The 15,268-nt window shown below is 61.0% G+C and overlaps 1 protein-coding gene across 1 annotated transcript; it reads left to right on the top strand.

Annotated features, from left to right (window-relative positions):
- The first annotated feature begins 2,729 nt into the window (after positions 1 to 2,729).
- On the top strand, positions 2,730 to 9,659 carry CDK2AP2 (cyclin dependent kinase 2 associated protein 2). The gene is made up of 4 exons (XM_065404031.1): positions 2,730 to 2,823; positions 8,012 to 8,112; positions 8,198 to 8,330; positions 9,292 to 9,659. Exons 1-4 carry the CDS (start codon positions 2,730 to 2,732, stop codon positions 9,357 to 9,359), a joined length of 396 nt encoding a protein of 131 aa, XP_065260103.1. The 3' UTR covers positions 9,360 to 9,659.
- The last annotated feature ends 5,609 nt before the right edge of the window (positions 9,660 to 15,268 follow it).

Below are 15,268 nucleotides of genomic sequence, written 5' to 3'. Positions count from 1 at the left end.
CACGGGGGGGGGGGCGAGGAGGGCAGCCCTTCCCAAGCTCTCACCATCACCACCCCCCTAGGTGCTGCTGCCAACTCTGGTGCGAGTGGGGTCTGGGCTACATGGGGGGGGGCAGTTAGGGTCAGACATGGGGTGGGATCTAGGTTTTGGGAGGGTCAGAGATTGGGGGGGGGCAGGATCAGTGCTAGGCCCCAGCTTTTAAACAGTCCATTGGAGGAGTCCCTCAGTGTGCCAGCCCCCCAAGGGTCCCACTCTTCCTCCAAGGCCGGCCCTGCAGCCTCACTCCCTCCAAGAAGGAGCCCCTGGGCTCCAGCCCTCCTGCTTCACCCCTGAGAGCTCTGCCTGGCACGTCCCACTGAGCCAGACCCCTGGAGAGACCTGGCCGCTCTTCGGGGGCTCCGACACCCCAGCCAGTATTTTCAAAACGGTCGGGTTTATTAGCCACCTTTCACACAGCCCAGGGAGGCCTTAAGTCAGCAGAGAGAACTGAGGGTGGTTAAAGAAGCAACCATTCTGGTTGAGCCACAATTTACCAGCCAAGCCCGACCCTGCCCATAAAGCCGTCCCCCACCTCCTGAACCTGCCCCCGACCTAGCCCAAACTCCATGTTCAGGCTCTGGATCTCTCTGATTTCCTTCCATCATCAGTTCCCAGGTGAGAGCCCCCAGCTCCTTCCAGAGCCCATGTGTGTTCCCTGCTGAACCCACCTGTCTTTGTTCTCCAGGCAGGACCACGCTGAGGTCACAGCCCCCCTGGCCGGAGCATCCTGCTGTTGAGTGTCGATGTGCGAGTCATGGAGCTTGCGCTTTCTCTCTGGCCCCCTTGTCCGTCTGGGTCAGTTTCAGCCAGTATGTTAATGATTCTTTGTTCCACCCAGACAGGGAGGTGACACTCACCCCTATGTCTCTGAGTCTGCCCTGAGAGTAACTTAATCCTTCCCCCCCACACTGGATAGCCATGGCACATATAGGGGAAACGAGGCACACACACGATTCATAAAACTCTTACAAAATATTCCCACTTTGTCACAGGACAGGGTTCTGGCTGGAAGTGCTGGTTAGGGGGCAATAGGCTGCAGCCATTCCTGCAGGGTGCTGGGGGAGAGCTCTATGTCCCAGCTGTCCTCTTTTTGGGCTTGCTCTGGTGAGTTCCCAGTAACCACTGGCTTCGGCTATTTCGCAGCCATGGATAGTCTGTGCTAATGTTCGACACTGGGATCACTGGGGCATCAGATTTCAAGGCCAGGCCAGTTACTGCATGGTGGTGCTCTTGGCTTCATAACAGTCCCCTTCTAGCTGTTCTCTTGTACCCTGGGTGTGACTCATGCTCTCTACCTGTCTCCAGAGAGCCTGACCCATCACTGGGGTGGGGGGAGCTGCCCCAGGTGTGCCCAACCCAGTGATGCTGCCTGAGTCTGCCGAGAGCCTGAGCCCATTGCTGTGCATGGGGAAAACTACCTCAGGCATCACCATCATAGGGTTCAGCAGGTAGTTCCTGCCGAACCCTATGAAGCCAATTGCGCTGTCAGAGTTGTTTCCTGCCAGTGGCGTTGGCAGCGCCATCCTGTGAGCGTGTATCCATCGCTGTCCGATGCAGAGGCAGTTACTGGGGTGAGGGGCAGCTAGTTGCAGGGTGGGAAGGAGGAATTCATCCCTGCACTCAGTGAAAGGTCCCCCCCCCCCATCCCTGCCCAACAGGGAGGCAAAGAGGAGATGCCCCCTCCCCAGGTCCTGAGTGCCCCCATGCAGCCAGCCGCAGCTCCACTCCCTGCTCACCAGCTGCGGCCGATGGCTGGCGAGGAGCCAGGCGATGGCTCCCTTCTCTTGACCGCGGGCGCCCCCGGCCATGCCCCCCCCCGCGGGGCTAGGCTGGTCCCCGCCCCGAGCAAGCGGGGTCTAGAGCAAACTCCGAGCAGGTGGGTGCCCAGTGGCTCGCGGGCTGATCGGCCAGATCCAGCCCCACGGCGGTGCGGGGGACGGGGGACGGGGGCAGGCCGCGGCACGGGTTCGGCTCCAGCCCAGCGGGCGGGTCCCGTCCCTCGGGAGCCCCGTCTCGGAGCCCGCCCCCCCGCGCCCCAGCCACGTGGCGCAGCGGCCCGAGAGCCGGGCGGGGGCACCCGGACCCGGCCTCCCTGCGCGGGCTGGCCGCACTGCCGGGGGTCAGGGACCGAGGCCTTTGCCCCGGGGCCGGGCTGGCCGAGGGCGCCTAGGCCGCAGCTGGGCATCTCACTGCTCTCCATGGAGACGGGAGGGAGCACGCGGGCGCCATTACGTATGAGACAGACGTCACAGAGGGGGGCGGAAGACGCAAGCGCGGGGGGGGGAAAGCGTCATCGCGAGCGGACGCTGCGGGGTCCGAGCGGAGCGAGCCAGGCGGCAGCGGCGCGCGCCGGGCCTGGCGGGCCCAGGCCTGTGGGGACGGGGCGCGAGCAGGAGGGGTGAGCGCCAGAACGCGCGCGCTTGAGGGGCTGGGAAGGGGCCGCGCGCCCACCCAGCGTGAGGACAGAGCCGAGAGCGGCGTCGGGACCCAGCGGGACGGTGAGGCTGCGGCCAATCAACTGCGAGGGGTGAGCGGGGCCGGCCAATCGGCGCGAGGAGCCTCGCCAGCCGGCCAATCAGCGGCAGCGTGCGGGATCCTCCCACTAGCCCGGGAGTCGAGGCGCTCCGCGCCGGAGCCGCAGCCAATCAGCGCCCAGGAGTCGCGCGCCGCGTCAGGGAGGGGACACGGGGATGTCCTACAAGCCCATCGCGCCCGCCCCCGCCAGCTCCGGAGCAGCCGGCACCAGCAGCAGCGCCAGCCCCGCCCCCGGGGCCCCGCCCGCCGGTGAGCAAGAGAGGGACCCCCCCCCGGAACAGCGACCCCCCCGCCTCGAGCGACTCCCCCCGGAATAGCCCCTTCCCCGGGAGCAACCCCCCCCCGTTACCCGGGGAGCGACCCCCCGCCCGAGCGACTCCCCCCGGAATAGCCCCTCCCCCGGGAGCGACCCCCCGCCCGAGCGACTCACCCCGGAACAGCCCCTCCACGGGGAGCGACCCCCCCCGCCCCGAGTAAGTCCCCGGTAGCGACCTCCCCCCTCCGCGAGTGACTCCCCCAGAACAGCCCCTCCCCCGGTAACAACCCCCAGTGCCCAGCCCGCCAGTGAGCAAGACAGGGACACCCCCCTGGGAGCAACCCCCCCTCCGTGAGTGACTCTCCCCCCAGAACACCCCTTCCCTTGGGAGCAACCTCCCCTTCCCCGAGCGATTTCCCACCCGAACAGCCCTTCCCCCGGGAGTGACCACCCCCCCAGAACAGCCCCTCCCCTGGGAGTGACCACCCCCCAGAACAGCCCCTACCTGGGAGCAACCCCTCCCCGAGTAACACCCCCCCAGAACAGCCCCTCCCCGGGAGCAACCCTTCCCCGAGTAACACCCCCCCAGAACAGCCGTTCCCCCAGGAGCAGTCCCCCATCCTGGAGAGACTTCCCACCCTCCCTCTGGAACAGTCCCTCCACCAGGAGCGACTCCCCCCAAGAACAGCTCCTGCCATGGGAGCGACCCCCCCCTCGAGTCCTTTCCCCTGGAACAGCCCTTCCCCTGGGAGCAAACCCCCCCCCCAGTTACTTCTCACCAGAACAGCCCCTCCCCTAGGTGTGACCTCCCCAGAACAGCCCCTCTCCTGGGAGTGGGGACCTTCCCCCCCTCCCCCGACAGCCCCTCCCCCACCGGAGCCAGTGATTTCCCCCACCCACCAGTGAACAGCCAACACCCCTCCTGTCCCCTCCCAAACCCGGAAGTCCGCTCTCCTTGTGTCTGGCCTTGTTTCCTTTCACCAGTAAGAGACCAGCCCCTTCAGAGAACAGCCCTCCCCTTGCCAAGGACCCCCCTTGGGACCAGCCCCCTCCCAGCCTTACCCCCCTGCCCCGAGTAACTTTATTGTAGATCTTCCCCCTTCCCCCAGGAGCCCAGCTCCCCAACTGACCCCCCCCCACACACCTGCCATTGACAGACCCATGCACAGGACCACCCCCCCCCCACCCCCCAACAGCCCTACCCGGCCTCCCACCCACCCAGCCCCTGAACCAAACCTCCCAGGGCACCACCTGCTGGGGAGCCCCCGCAGCCAGGACCCCTTCACAGTAACTCTGGTTCATGTCAACATCCTGAATCCCCCCTGCCAGACAGTGCCACGGCTCTGTCACCCGCAGGCCTTCCCTTCCCCTGCCCTGCACCATTGGCACAGGCTGCTTGTGGCTCACACTGTTTCTTCAGTATTACACCGGTTGGGGACTTCTTCCGCTTCCCCTTGGGTAGACACGTGGGCACTGTGGTCAGAGAAGCTAATGTGGTCGCTGGCAGGTCTGTCTCTGCTGCCTTTGAGCTTTGACACTGTGTATTCTCCTCTCACTGTGATCTGTCAGCTCAGCTCCTAGGTAGCATTTCTCATTCTGAGGCCTCAGAGCGCTTTATTAAGAAAGTAAAGTACAGGTGCCCCTATCTTACAGATGGGGAACTGGGGGTGGAGGAAAGGGGAATTTGCTTCTCCAAGGTCTATGGCATAGCAAGGAGTGGAACTAAAATCTTCTGACACCCACTTCAGTGCTTTTTCCCCTGGATCAGCCTGCCATGTGAGCTATGCACCAGGCCAGGCATTTGCTTTTCAAACCGCAAGATGGCCTTCCTGGAGTGCAGCTTGGCTGTGAAGTGAACTGGCCTGTCCCCACTCGCTCTTCTTGGCTGTGTGGGTCGTTCAGCTGCTTGCTGTGTCTTCCATTCAGTGACTTGAAGAGCCTGCTTGTCTGTAGCAGATGCTGCACGCTTTGGTAGCCTCCGAGCTGGAAGAGCAGCTTGTTGTTTGAGAAATAAGCTCGGATTGTGAAGTCAGACTTGTTATCGTAATGCTGCCTACGGGTGACAGGGTGGGACTTGGGCGTTCCTGACTTCAGAGCAGTTAACCGTGCAATCTTGTACACTCCCTCCTAAGGAATTAGGAGGCTGAAGGCAGAAAAGCTGCATTTGTAGCTGGTGATAAACTAGAAGTTTACCCATGAAAGCTTATGCCCAAATAAATTTGTTAGTCTTTAAGGTGCCACCGGACTCCTTGTTGTTTCCATTAGAAGTGTCAATTCTGTTCCTGGAGTGGGAGACTCCTGCTGATAGGGCACTTCTGAGGGACCTAACCACGGTAGGGGAAAAAAGCAGCACCATGGTAGATGGGATTCCAGGGGGACAGATGCTAAGTAATGCACATTGGAGGGACTAATCTGAACTCACCATCCACTTTACTGGGCTGTGTATTAACCATCACCACTCACGGCACTGCTGTGTACCACTCTCTGATTCCTCTGCTTGCTGCGCAACAACTGTGCGAAAGGCAACCGCAGCGCTGTGGTTGCCTCAGGAATGGGCTGGGGAATACTGTTGAAATCCTCGGCATGCCCTTCCGTAAATCAGTGGGGAGCCCTGCCTTGGAGATGGTGTGCAGTACTGGTCAACCCATTACAGAAGGGACACTGCAGAACTGGAGGGGCTTCAGAGATGAGCGACAAGAAACTCTCCGCCCTGGAAGGAAGTTGGGATAGCTCAGCTTGACAGAGAGGGGATTTGACAAAAGGGTACAAAACACTGAATGGACTCCTAGAGACTGTAGAGCAGGACTGTGTATTTCCCTTGTCGTAATGCAGGGAACAAGGGCATTCAATGACATAGGAATGTGGCACATCAGGCTCGCTGCTTTTAACTCCAGGAATCTTTGGTAAAGGGAAATACTTTTTTACACAATTAGCTTGTGGAAATCACTGCCCTGGGATATCACTGAGACCAAGACCTTAGCTGGATACAGAAAAGGATCAGATATCTAACGGGATTCCTTTCATCCAGCCAGAACCAGTTCTTACTATTTAATACTTACTGTTCTATCTGCCATGGGGCAGGCTCTCCCAGAACTGCTGCTGCAGAGTATCTTGCACCTTCTTTTGAAGTAGATGCTGCATATTTTAAGCATGCGAAAATCAGGAAATGTCACAGTTGGGGGGGGGGGGGGGAGGCGTATTGTTTTTTGCTGCTGTATGATGTGTAAAGAAAGCTGTACTGTGGTGGTGGTTTGATCTGCTTGTGTGACTCATGTTAGATATTCAGATCTCGTCTTCCATTTTTCTCCTGTAAGACTCTCTGACCCCTGGGACAGTCCATAGGCTTGTGACCTCACCAAAAAAGTGAATCCTCGGCTGTGGGGCTTGGAAGGGAAGCTCAGAGCATGTCTACACATGAAAGTCAACCTGGAAGAAGCTGGCATGTGAATCAAAAGCGGATTAACTCTTCCTGATTAACTGCATGTGTGAATGCCTTTATTCCAGAACAAGAGTGCCTTGTTCTGAGTTAGTTTAATCCACACGGGAAGTGGATTAAACTGATTTGGAGTAAGAGCATCGACACATGGAACAGCTATTCTGGAATACCACCCTGTGTAGACAAGGCCTTAGTCAGCAGGTTTAAACATCTGGAATTTGTCTCATGCCAATGCCTGGCATACAGCTGGGAGAGAAGATATTTTGTGAAGCCATAACAGTCAAACCGTTGCATGAGGGACCCAGGAGTCTCCCACTTCTCTGGTCCAACAAAGAATTCTCTAGGCCAGGATTGATACTGCAGGTGGCTTGAGGCAAATGGAGAGATGCTTGTCGCTGAGACTTGACGTGAGAGAGAAGTTGGTGACGCAGACGATGGAAGATGTGGGGGAAGCTCTGACATTGACCCTTTTGTGAGGAGCTGGTGCCAGACAAGTGGAGGAAGCAGGGGAGGCGGGAGATAGCTGGGCTGGGTGGGTTCCCTGGCCTGTGCTATGCAGGAGGCCAGACACGGATGGTCTGAGTGAGACAGCAGGCCAGTAGGGAGGCTGGAGTGGTGTTGAGAAGGCGCTAGAGAGCAGGGTGACTTGTTGGGATCTGGAGGGAAAGCGAGTGAGCTGCATGCATGGAGGTACCCATGCTGCTTTGTGCCCAGAGGAAGGCAGCTGCAGCATGCTAGAGCAGGGGTTTGGGGTGGTGGGCCGATCTGTAGAGCCAAGGCAGCGGGAGCAGAGAATTAAGCGTCACAGACGATGCCCAGGTTCTGGGCAGTGGAGCAAGTGTAGGCCGGGAGTAGGAGGAGGGGCAGTGGAGATGGGGTTGTGGGGCGGAGGCAGCTCTTGCCCAAGATAGGCTTTTGTTCCTTTGCAACACTTGGCTGCAGGAAGCTGAGCTAAACCCGTGGCCAAGGCCAGCAGGGTGTGTGGGGAGAGGAGCCCGTGGTGCTGCTGTGAGCTGGGGGTTAATGCTCCCAGCACCTGGCAGAACTGGGTCAGTGGCGCTCTGCCCATGGCACAGCTGGCAAGTGGGGTTGCACAGGGAGAGGGCGAGAGCCCTGGTCTCCTCCTAGCCCTGCGCCCAGCCTCTCAGCCCCAGGAAGGTGGCGAGAGCTGAGAATGGAACTGAGCCCTCCATGGAGTGAGAAGGGCCATAGTGTCAAAGGCTGCATTGAGCCCAAAGGAAGGGGGAAGGGCAATCCCTGCAGAAGCCTTGGTACCATGGTGATAGCGCCAGTGTAGGAGCCCAGATAGACAAGCTTGGAGGGGTTGGCGGGGCTTGTGCTGTAGGTCTAGCAGTGAGGCACAGCCTGGGTGCTATGATATAGGCAGGGGGTCGATAGATCGCGGGGACATTGGAGCAAAGGGAGGAAGCAGCGGATTCTCCCCCTCTGGTTTGTGGTGGCAGCGAATGGCACAGGCCAGATATCACTGAACAGCACCAGGGCTAGAGCCCTGCCCCAACTGAAGCCCAGCAGATCCAATCCACCACCCCACCCACCCCGCACAGCAGGGGGAAGGAACACCATGTGCCATGAGTGGGATATTGCGGCCTTTCTAGCATTACTGCAGCCCACAGCAGGGTTGGGAGGGGCCTGTGTGCTGGATGGTGCTGGCCACAGGGCACTGGGTCGGGAACAGGGATGCTATTTCCTGGGTGACCTCCCCTCTCCTTTCCCGTCTCTTTCAGCCACGAGTGTCCCATCGCCATCCGGATCTGTCCCTGGAGCCTCTGCCCCCTTCCGGCCCCTCTTCAACGACTTTGGCCCCCCGTCCATGGGCTACGTGCAGGTGAGCCGCTGCCCCCACCTCTGCTGCCTGGCCCAGCATGGCCTGGGGAGGGCTGGCTCCCTCATGCTCTCTCTGCCCCTTGCAGGCCATGAAGCCACCAGGTTCCCAGGGCTCCCAGAGCACGTACACTGACCTACTCTCAGTCATTGAGGAGATGGGCAAAGAGATTCGACCCACCTATGCAGGTAGCAAGAGTGCCATGGAGCGGCTGAAACGAGGTACGAGGCGCTGGGTGTGACTGACTCAGTGACCCAGCCTGAATGTCTGAGCCATCTGCTGAGAGCCTGAGCTACCCCGGGTGTGACTGATGCGGCCTGAGTCTTCAGAGAGCCTGAGGCCGTTGCTGGGGGAGAGGGGAGGAGCTGCCCCAGGTGTGATCAGTGCAGTGATGCTGACTGAGGCTGCAGGGAGGTTGCTGGGCCGTGCGGGGCGAGTCTGAGCCCATTGCTGGTGCTGGGGGTGGGGAGCTGCCCTGGGTGTGGCCGACGCTGCCTGAAACTGCAGCGAGCCTGAGCCCATCACGGGGAGGGGACCATGGGCTGCCCCGGGCATCTCAATGGCAGTTCTTGCCAAACTCCATGAGGACAATTGCCCTGTCAGCGTTGTTTTCTGCCAGTGGCATTGGCAGCGCCATCCTGTGAGTGTGTATCCATCGCTGTCGGATGCAATGTCAGATACTGGGGTGAGGGACTGTGGGGCAGCTAGTTCCCGGGTGGGAAGGAGGAGTTCACCCCTCTGCCCACTGTAAGGTCCCCTCCATCCCTGCCCAACAGGGAGGCAAAGAGGAGAGACATCCCCCACAGGCTAAAGCCATGAGTGCCCCCGTGCAGCCACTTAAAGCTACAGCTCCCCACCAGTGCCTGCGGTGCCGATGGCCCAGTGCCGTGAGAGTGGAGATGAAGCCTGAGGAGTTGGGATCCACTCCGTCCTTCCTGTGCTGGGGTCGGGGGGGGGGGGAGGGGGCTGGCTGGTGCCTCTCCCGCAAGGCTGATGCTACCCTTTCAGCCCTGCCGGTGAGCATTCTGCTCCTGGCTGTGAGCTGGTGCCAGACCTCATCGAGCTCCAAAAGTGCTTGGATCCCTGCGGTGGCCTAGGTGTGGCCCTGGCACTGTGCCCTGCTGGGCTGGGTTCGGAGGCCATTCGGCAGGTCTGAGGCTCCCTTGGGTTTTCCCCTTGCAGGCATTATCCACGCCCGGGCGCTGGTGAGAGAGTGTCTGGCAGAGACAGAGCGCAATGCCCGTACGTAACAGCTGCTGCCCTGCCCCATGGACCTTCCCACCAATGAGCATCTGAGAACCTGGAGATCTGCCCTCCCACGGACCTTCCCACCCAAGACCCGGCTCTGCCATACCCCACACAGACCTTTCAGCATTCGGCAGCTGAGGATCTGGAGCAGGTCCTGCTGGAGTGCAGCTGTTGCCGGCAGTCAGCGCTGGGGAAGCTGGCGCTTGGGCCATGCTGCAGGGATCTCCAGGGAGAGGAGCCAGTGGCTTTTCTCACATCTTTATAACGTGTTTGTTTTTATAACTCAATAAAAGAAAGCGTTGGGATTCTGACCTGCCTCTGGCCCTTGTGGTTTGTGCTGCTCCCAGTGACGAGGAAGGAGCTGGCCCCTCCCACGGCACGTTCCTGGGGCCTCCCAGGGCCTTGGAAGCAGCAGCAGCTCGTAGGAGGGAGGCTGCCTTGCACCGGGGGCAGGATGCTGAATGCCCTGGGCTATCTGGAGAAAGCCCACAGCACCTGGAGCCTGGAACTGCATCACGCGGAGCCATGTCACCTGCTACATTCCCCAGCTGGTGGTTGGGAGTGTGCCTGGGGCATATGGCTCAGTCGCCGAGGCTGATGGGAGAGCAGCATGGTGGTGCTGGGTTTGCATCTGGGAGGGGCTGTGCTGGCCCTACTCTAGTCGCACCTGCACTGCTCAACCCCCTGCGTTCTGACCGTGTGTTCTGCCTGCACCGCGGCCTGGCCCTGCCTCCCCACTGTCTTAGCCAAGCATCCTGCTGACTCAGCATGACCAGCCAGCTGGCAGTGTGAGTGGGTCCAGCACTCAAGCCTGGCCTCATCCTTGGAGCCCTGCAGGGTTAGAATCCCAGATCAAGGGCATGTTCCAGTGGAGCGGAGGGGGGAACACCCAGCTGTTACTGGAGGGGGTTAGGGTGGGGTGGCAGGGTCACTACAGCTAAGGGTTAGGCTCACTCACTGGTTAACAGCCCATACTTGTAAGTGCTCTAAAATCCATGTTCTTACCTGGTTTGGCTTGAATCTTGCTGTACCCCGTGGAAGCCTGGGGTAGGGTATTGGTCCAAATTTGGGGTTGTTTGAGCAAGGCTGGGCGATGCTGGTGGCCTGTGATGATCAGGTTAGACCAGATGATCTGCCTGGTGGTTCCTTCCTCTAGGACTCTGACAAGGGCCTCCCAAGGTGGGAGTTGTTTTGATGGAAAAATGGGTAGATAGAATGTTTTGCACAAAGTGTCTGCTTCCATGTTCAGGCCAATGGTAGTTCGAGGTGCCAGCCACCATCATGTGCTCAAAGGGGTTTCTCAGTTATTGTCTACCCACATAAGAATGACCATACTGGGTCAGACCAAAGGTCCATCTAGCCCGATAACCTGTCTTCCAATGCCAGGTGCCCCAGAGAGTGACACCCCCTGTCACCTATTCCCAGCTTCTGGCTAACAGGCTAGTGACGCTGTCCCTGCCCATCCTGGCTAATAGTCATTGATGGACCTGTCCTCCATGAATTTATCTGGTTATTTTTTGAACCCTGTTATAGTCTTGGCCTTCACAACATCCTCTGGCAAAGAGTTCCACAGGTTGACTGTGCATTGTGAGAAGAAATGCTTCCTTTTGTTTGTTTAAAACCTGCTCCCTATTAATTTCATTTGGTGACCCCTAGTTCTTGTGTTATGAGAAGGAGTATATAAGGCTCCCAATAAGGAGCTGACTTTAATAATCAAAGCGCTTAAAATCCCTGTTCAGGAGATTGTCTTGAAAACTGCTGCAACAGAGCAGGGACTGGGGTAGACTTTGTGGGGAAAATCTGAGGTTGTTCAGTCAAGGGGTCCTGAGATCCAGCCCTCCCCCAAATAGCTACTTTTGTCATTTCCAGATTCTTACAGATTCTTCTTTGGTGCCAGGTGTGGGACAGTCTGAGGCTCCGTCCCCCAGCCTGCCGTGCGCTCGGCTATTCAGTGGCACCAGGGGCCAGCTCAGGAACTGCTGAGCTACATGAGCTGAGCTCGATTTACTTGTGGCTGGTTGGCATCTCTGCCAGCAATTGCTCCTCAGTAGCTGTGTGTGAGCCGTGTGCTCCTGCTCTGATTAATGGATCAAGAGCTGTACCAGCAGCCCATGGCCTGTGCGCTGCAGCCCTCTCCTGGATGCTGGGCGTGAAAGGACACTCCCAGCCTTTGTGCCCAGTGTCTGGTCCACAGCTGGACTCTTGGGGTGGGGATGTGTTTCTGAGAAGTTCTGGCCCCCCTGCCTCATACCCATCTGCCAGGGCCATGAGGCCTGGTGGGGCTGGGATGGGTTGTGGGTCCTGGCTGATGCATGGAGAATGGCACCAGTGATACCAGTGCAAGAGATGCAGCCAGGACCAATTCGTTTCTGCTGGGCTCCTGCTGAGCAGTGCTAGGCATGAGGGGCTGAGTCTGAGCCGGGCACTGGGGATGGGCAGGCCCAGGGCTGGAGCTGGGGGGAGGAAGCTGGGGATGGGCAGGCTCGATGCCTGGTGTCACAGATCCACAGGATCTGCTGTAGGTGCTAGCTTTTAAACAGTCCTGTGGCGGAAACCTTCAGTGGGCCAGGCCCACAAGAGGTCCCATTCCTCCTGAAGTGCTGGCCATGCAGCCTCACCGCCTCTGAGATGGGGCCTCTGGGCTCCAGCCCTCCTGCTTCACCCTGAGAGCTCTACCCAGCGTGTCCCACTGAGCCAGACCCCAGGTGGGTCTGGGCGCTGCACAGGGCTAGAGCAACCAGATTCCTGTGGGCAGGGGGGCTTTGCTTCTGCAGCTGGGACTGGCCCCTGGCACAGGGGTGCCTAATTACCCTATCACTGCCAGGGCAGGGCTCCTGAACCTTCCCCCCAAGCAGCTGGCATGGGGCACTGAGACAGGAAATGAGCTGGGCTGTGTGCCACAACACCATGCCTAACAGCAGCTCGTGGCGGGAGTCAGGCTTGAGGGGCACTAGCAGAGCTATGGCAGGGGAGCCCAGGGTTGCGATCGCAGGGGCTGTGGGTCAGGACTGAGGGGTACGGGCAGAGCTGGGGGTGGGGGCAGAGCTGAGAGCGTGGGGCCAGTCCCTGGCTGCGGAGGGAAGGATGGCGGCTGATACTTTAAGTGAGTCACACTCGTCTCCCCCGCCCCCCAGCTGTTTGTTCCCTTTCTGGGCTTGATGTCATTGGCCTCTGATGTCACAGCTGTTTCCGTGGCAACTAGCTGTGATGTCACAGGCAGAGATGATGGCGTGCTGATTTCTTAAAGTGCCCCACGTGTCGGTTGCTTGGAAGGGGGGAGGAGGGGTACCCTGATCTCGCCCCCCCCCCACAGTTCTGGGCCCCTGGGCGCTGTCCCTGCGCTGAGGGAGTCTCCCCCTCACAGGGAGAATCGGAATCCAGCCCAACCCGGCAGCCAGGGAAGCAGCGACAGCTCCATCACCAGCAACTTAGCCCGGAACAGCTCCCCCTGCCCTCCATTCCCCCCCCCCCCGGCTCCCTCCTCTGCCCTGCTCCAGCTTTGCCCTCCGTTCCCCCCCTTTCCTTCCACCCCTCGGTCCCCGCCCCCTGCGGTTCCCTCCCCCCCTACAGCTTCCTCCCCTCGGTCCCCGCCCCCCTCGGCTCCCGCCCTGACCTGTCCTCCCCTGCCCCCTGCGGTTCCCTCCCCCGGCTTTCCCCTCGGGCTCGCTCCGCTCCTCCCGCCCCTCGCTCCCCCCGCACGGAGCTGGCCGCCGGAGGGGGGGCGCGCGGCGGTGACGCGGGCAGGCAGCGAGCGGAGCCGAGCCGAGCCGAGCGCAGCGGCCGGGCTGCAGCAGCCGAGCCCCGCGAGATGCTCCACTGCGCGGCGCGGAGGGGGCCGCGCTGCAGCAGCCGCGGGACGGCGAGGGCCCGGCTGGTGCAGTGAGAGCAGCCCGCGCCGCCAGCAGGTGGGACGGGCCGCCAGGGGGCGGCTGCGACCCGGGCGGGAGCAGAGCGCGGGGCCTTGGCCTCTAGGGGGCGCCGACTGCGACATGATCGGAGGGGGGCGGTATGGGGCAGGGACCTTTCCCCTCTAGGGGGCACTGGCTGCAACCTCATGGGGGGGAATGGGGCAGGGACCTTTCCCCTCTAAGGGGCACTGGCTGCAACTTCATGGGGGGGAATGGGGCAGGGACCTTTCCCCTCTATGGGGCACTGGCTGCAACCTCATGGGGGGGAATGGGGCAGGGACCTTTCCCCTCTATGGGGCACTGGCTGCAACCTCATGGGGGAGGGGGGCAGGGACCTTTCCCTTCTAGGGGGCACTGGCTGCAACCTCATGGGGGGATGGGGCAGGGACCTTTCCCCTCTGGCAGACACTGGCTGCAACCTCATGGGGGAATGGGGCAGGGACCTTTCCCCTCTAGGGGGCACTGCCTGCAACCTGACCCGGGGGCGGGGGAATGGGGAAGGGATCTTTCCCCTCTAGGGTGTGCTGGCTCTGATCCAGGCCCAGGGCAAGGGACTGGCTGGCTCAGGGGGGTAGCAAGTGGGCCACCAGGCCTATCCCCTCTAGAGGCACTGGCTGGGAATGGTCCCCCAAGAAAAGGCTGGGCGTCCCATTGCTGGGCTCTAGTCAGTAGCTGCCTGTGGTGAAACTGGGAGAGGGGTTCAGGCTGGGTGGGGGGTGTTGGTATCCCAGACCCACGTGCTTGCTGTTGGAGGGAGAAGGATTGGCGGCCCAGGTGGAGTGGAGGGGAGGTTTGGTGCCCAGGCCCAGGTGTGGGGAATGTGGGGCGGGAGGTTTAATGCCCTAGACGGAGGGGGAGTGTGTGTGTGTGTGAGGTTTGGTGCCCCAGGCCCAGGCAGGGTCTGTGGGAGGAGGTTTGGTGCCCCGGGATCATGCAGGGGCTGAGTGAGGGAGGTTTGGTGGCCCAGGTCCAGGCAAGAGTTGGTGAGGGAGGGGAGGTTTGCTGCCCTGGGCCCAGGTGGGAGTTGGGGGTGGGGAGGTTTGGTGCCCCACACAAAGGTTGTGGGAGGGAAGGTTTGGGGCCCCGGACCCAGACGAGGGTTGTGAGGAGGTTGGTGCCCCAGGAAGGAGTTGGGGAGAAGGTTTGGGGACCCAGGTGAGGGTTGTGTGTGGAGGGGAGGTTTGGTGCCCCAGGCAGGGTTTTTTGCGGGGGGGTTGGTGCCCCAGGCAGGGATTGGGAGGGGTTGGTGCCCTGGGCCCAGGAAGGGGCTCTGGGGGGAGGTTTGGTGCCCCAGGCCCAGGTGGGGGGATTGTGGGGCGGGAGGTTTGGTGCCCTAGGCCCAGGCAGAGGTGGGCTATGTGGGGAGGAGGTTTGGTGCCCCAGGCCCAGGTGGAGGGGATGTTGGGGGAGGGAGGTTTGGTGCCCCAGGCCCAGGTGGGGGGAATGTGGGGAGGAGGTTTGGTGCCCCAGGCCCAGGTGGGAGGAATGTGGTGAGGAGGTTTGGTGCCCCAGGCCCAGGTGGGAGGAATGTGGTGAGGAGGTTTGGTGCCCCAGGCCCAGGTCGGGGGAATGTGGGGTGGCAGGTTTAGTGCCCTATGCCCAGGCAGAGGTGGGCTGTGTGAGGAGGAGGTTTGGTGCCCCAGGCTCTAGCAGGGGCTGGGAGGTGAGGTTTGGTGCCCCAGGCCCCGGTGGGGGGATTGTGGGGCGGGAGGTTTGGTGCCCTAGGCCCAGGCGGAGGTGGGCTGTGTGGGGAGGAGGTTTGGTGCCCCAGGCCCAGGTGGAGGGGATGTTGGGGGAGGGAGGTTTGGTGCCCCAGGCCCAGGTGGGGGGAATGTGGGGAGGAGGTTTGCTGCCCCAGGCCCAGGTGGGGGGAATATGAGGCGGGAGGTTTAGTGCCCTAGGCCCAGGCGGAGGTGGGCTGTGTGGGGAGGAGGTTTGGTGCCCCAGGCTCTAGCAGGGGCTGGGTGGGGAGGTTTGGTGGCCCAGGCCCAGGCGGGAGTTGT

Source organism: Emys orbicularis, chromosome 4 (genome assembly GCF_028017835.1).
Source record: "Emys orbicularis isolate rEmyOrb1 chromosome 4, rEmyOrb1.hap1, whole genome shotgun sequence".
NCBI classification, from domain to species: Eukaryota; Metazoa; Chordata; order Testudines; family Emydidae; genus Emys; species Emys orbicularis.
The sequence above is the reverse complement of the archived record's forward strand: the minus strand, read 5'-3'. Positions and strand labels throughout refer to the sequence as shown.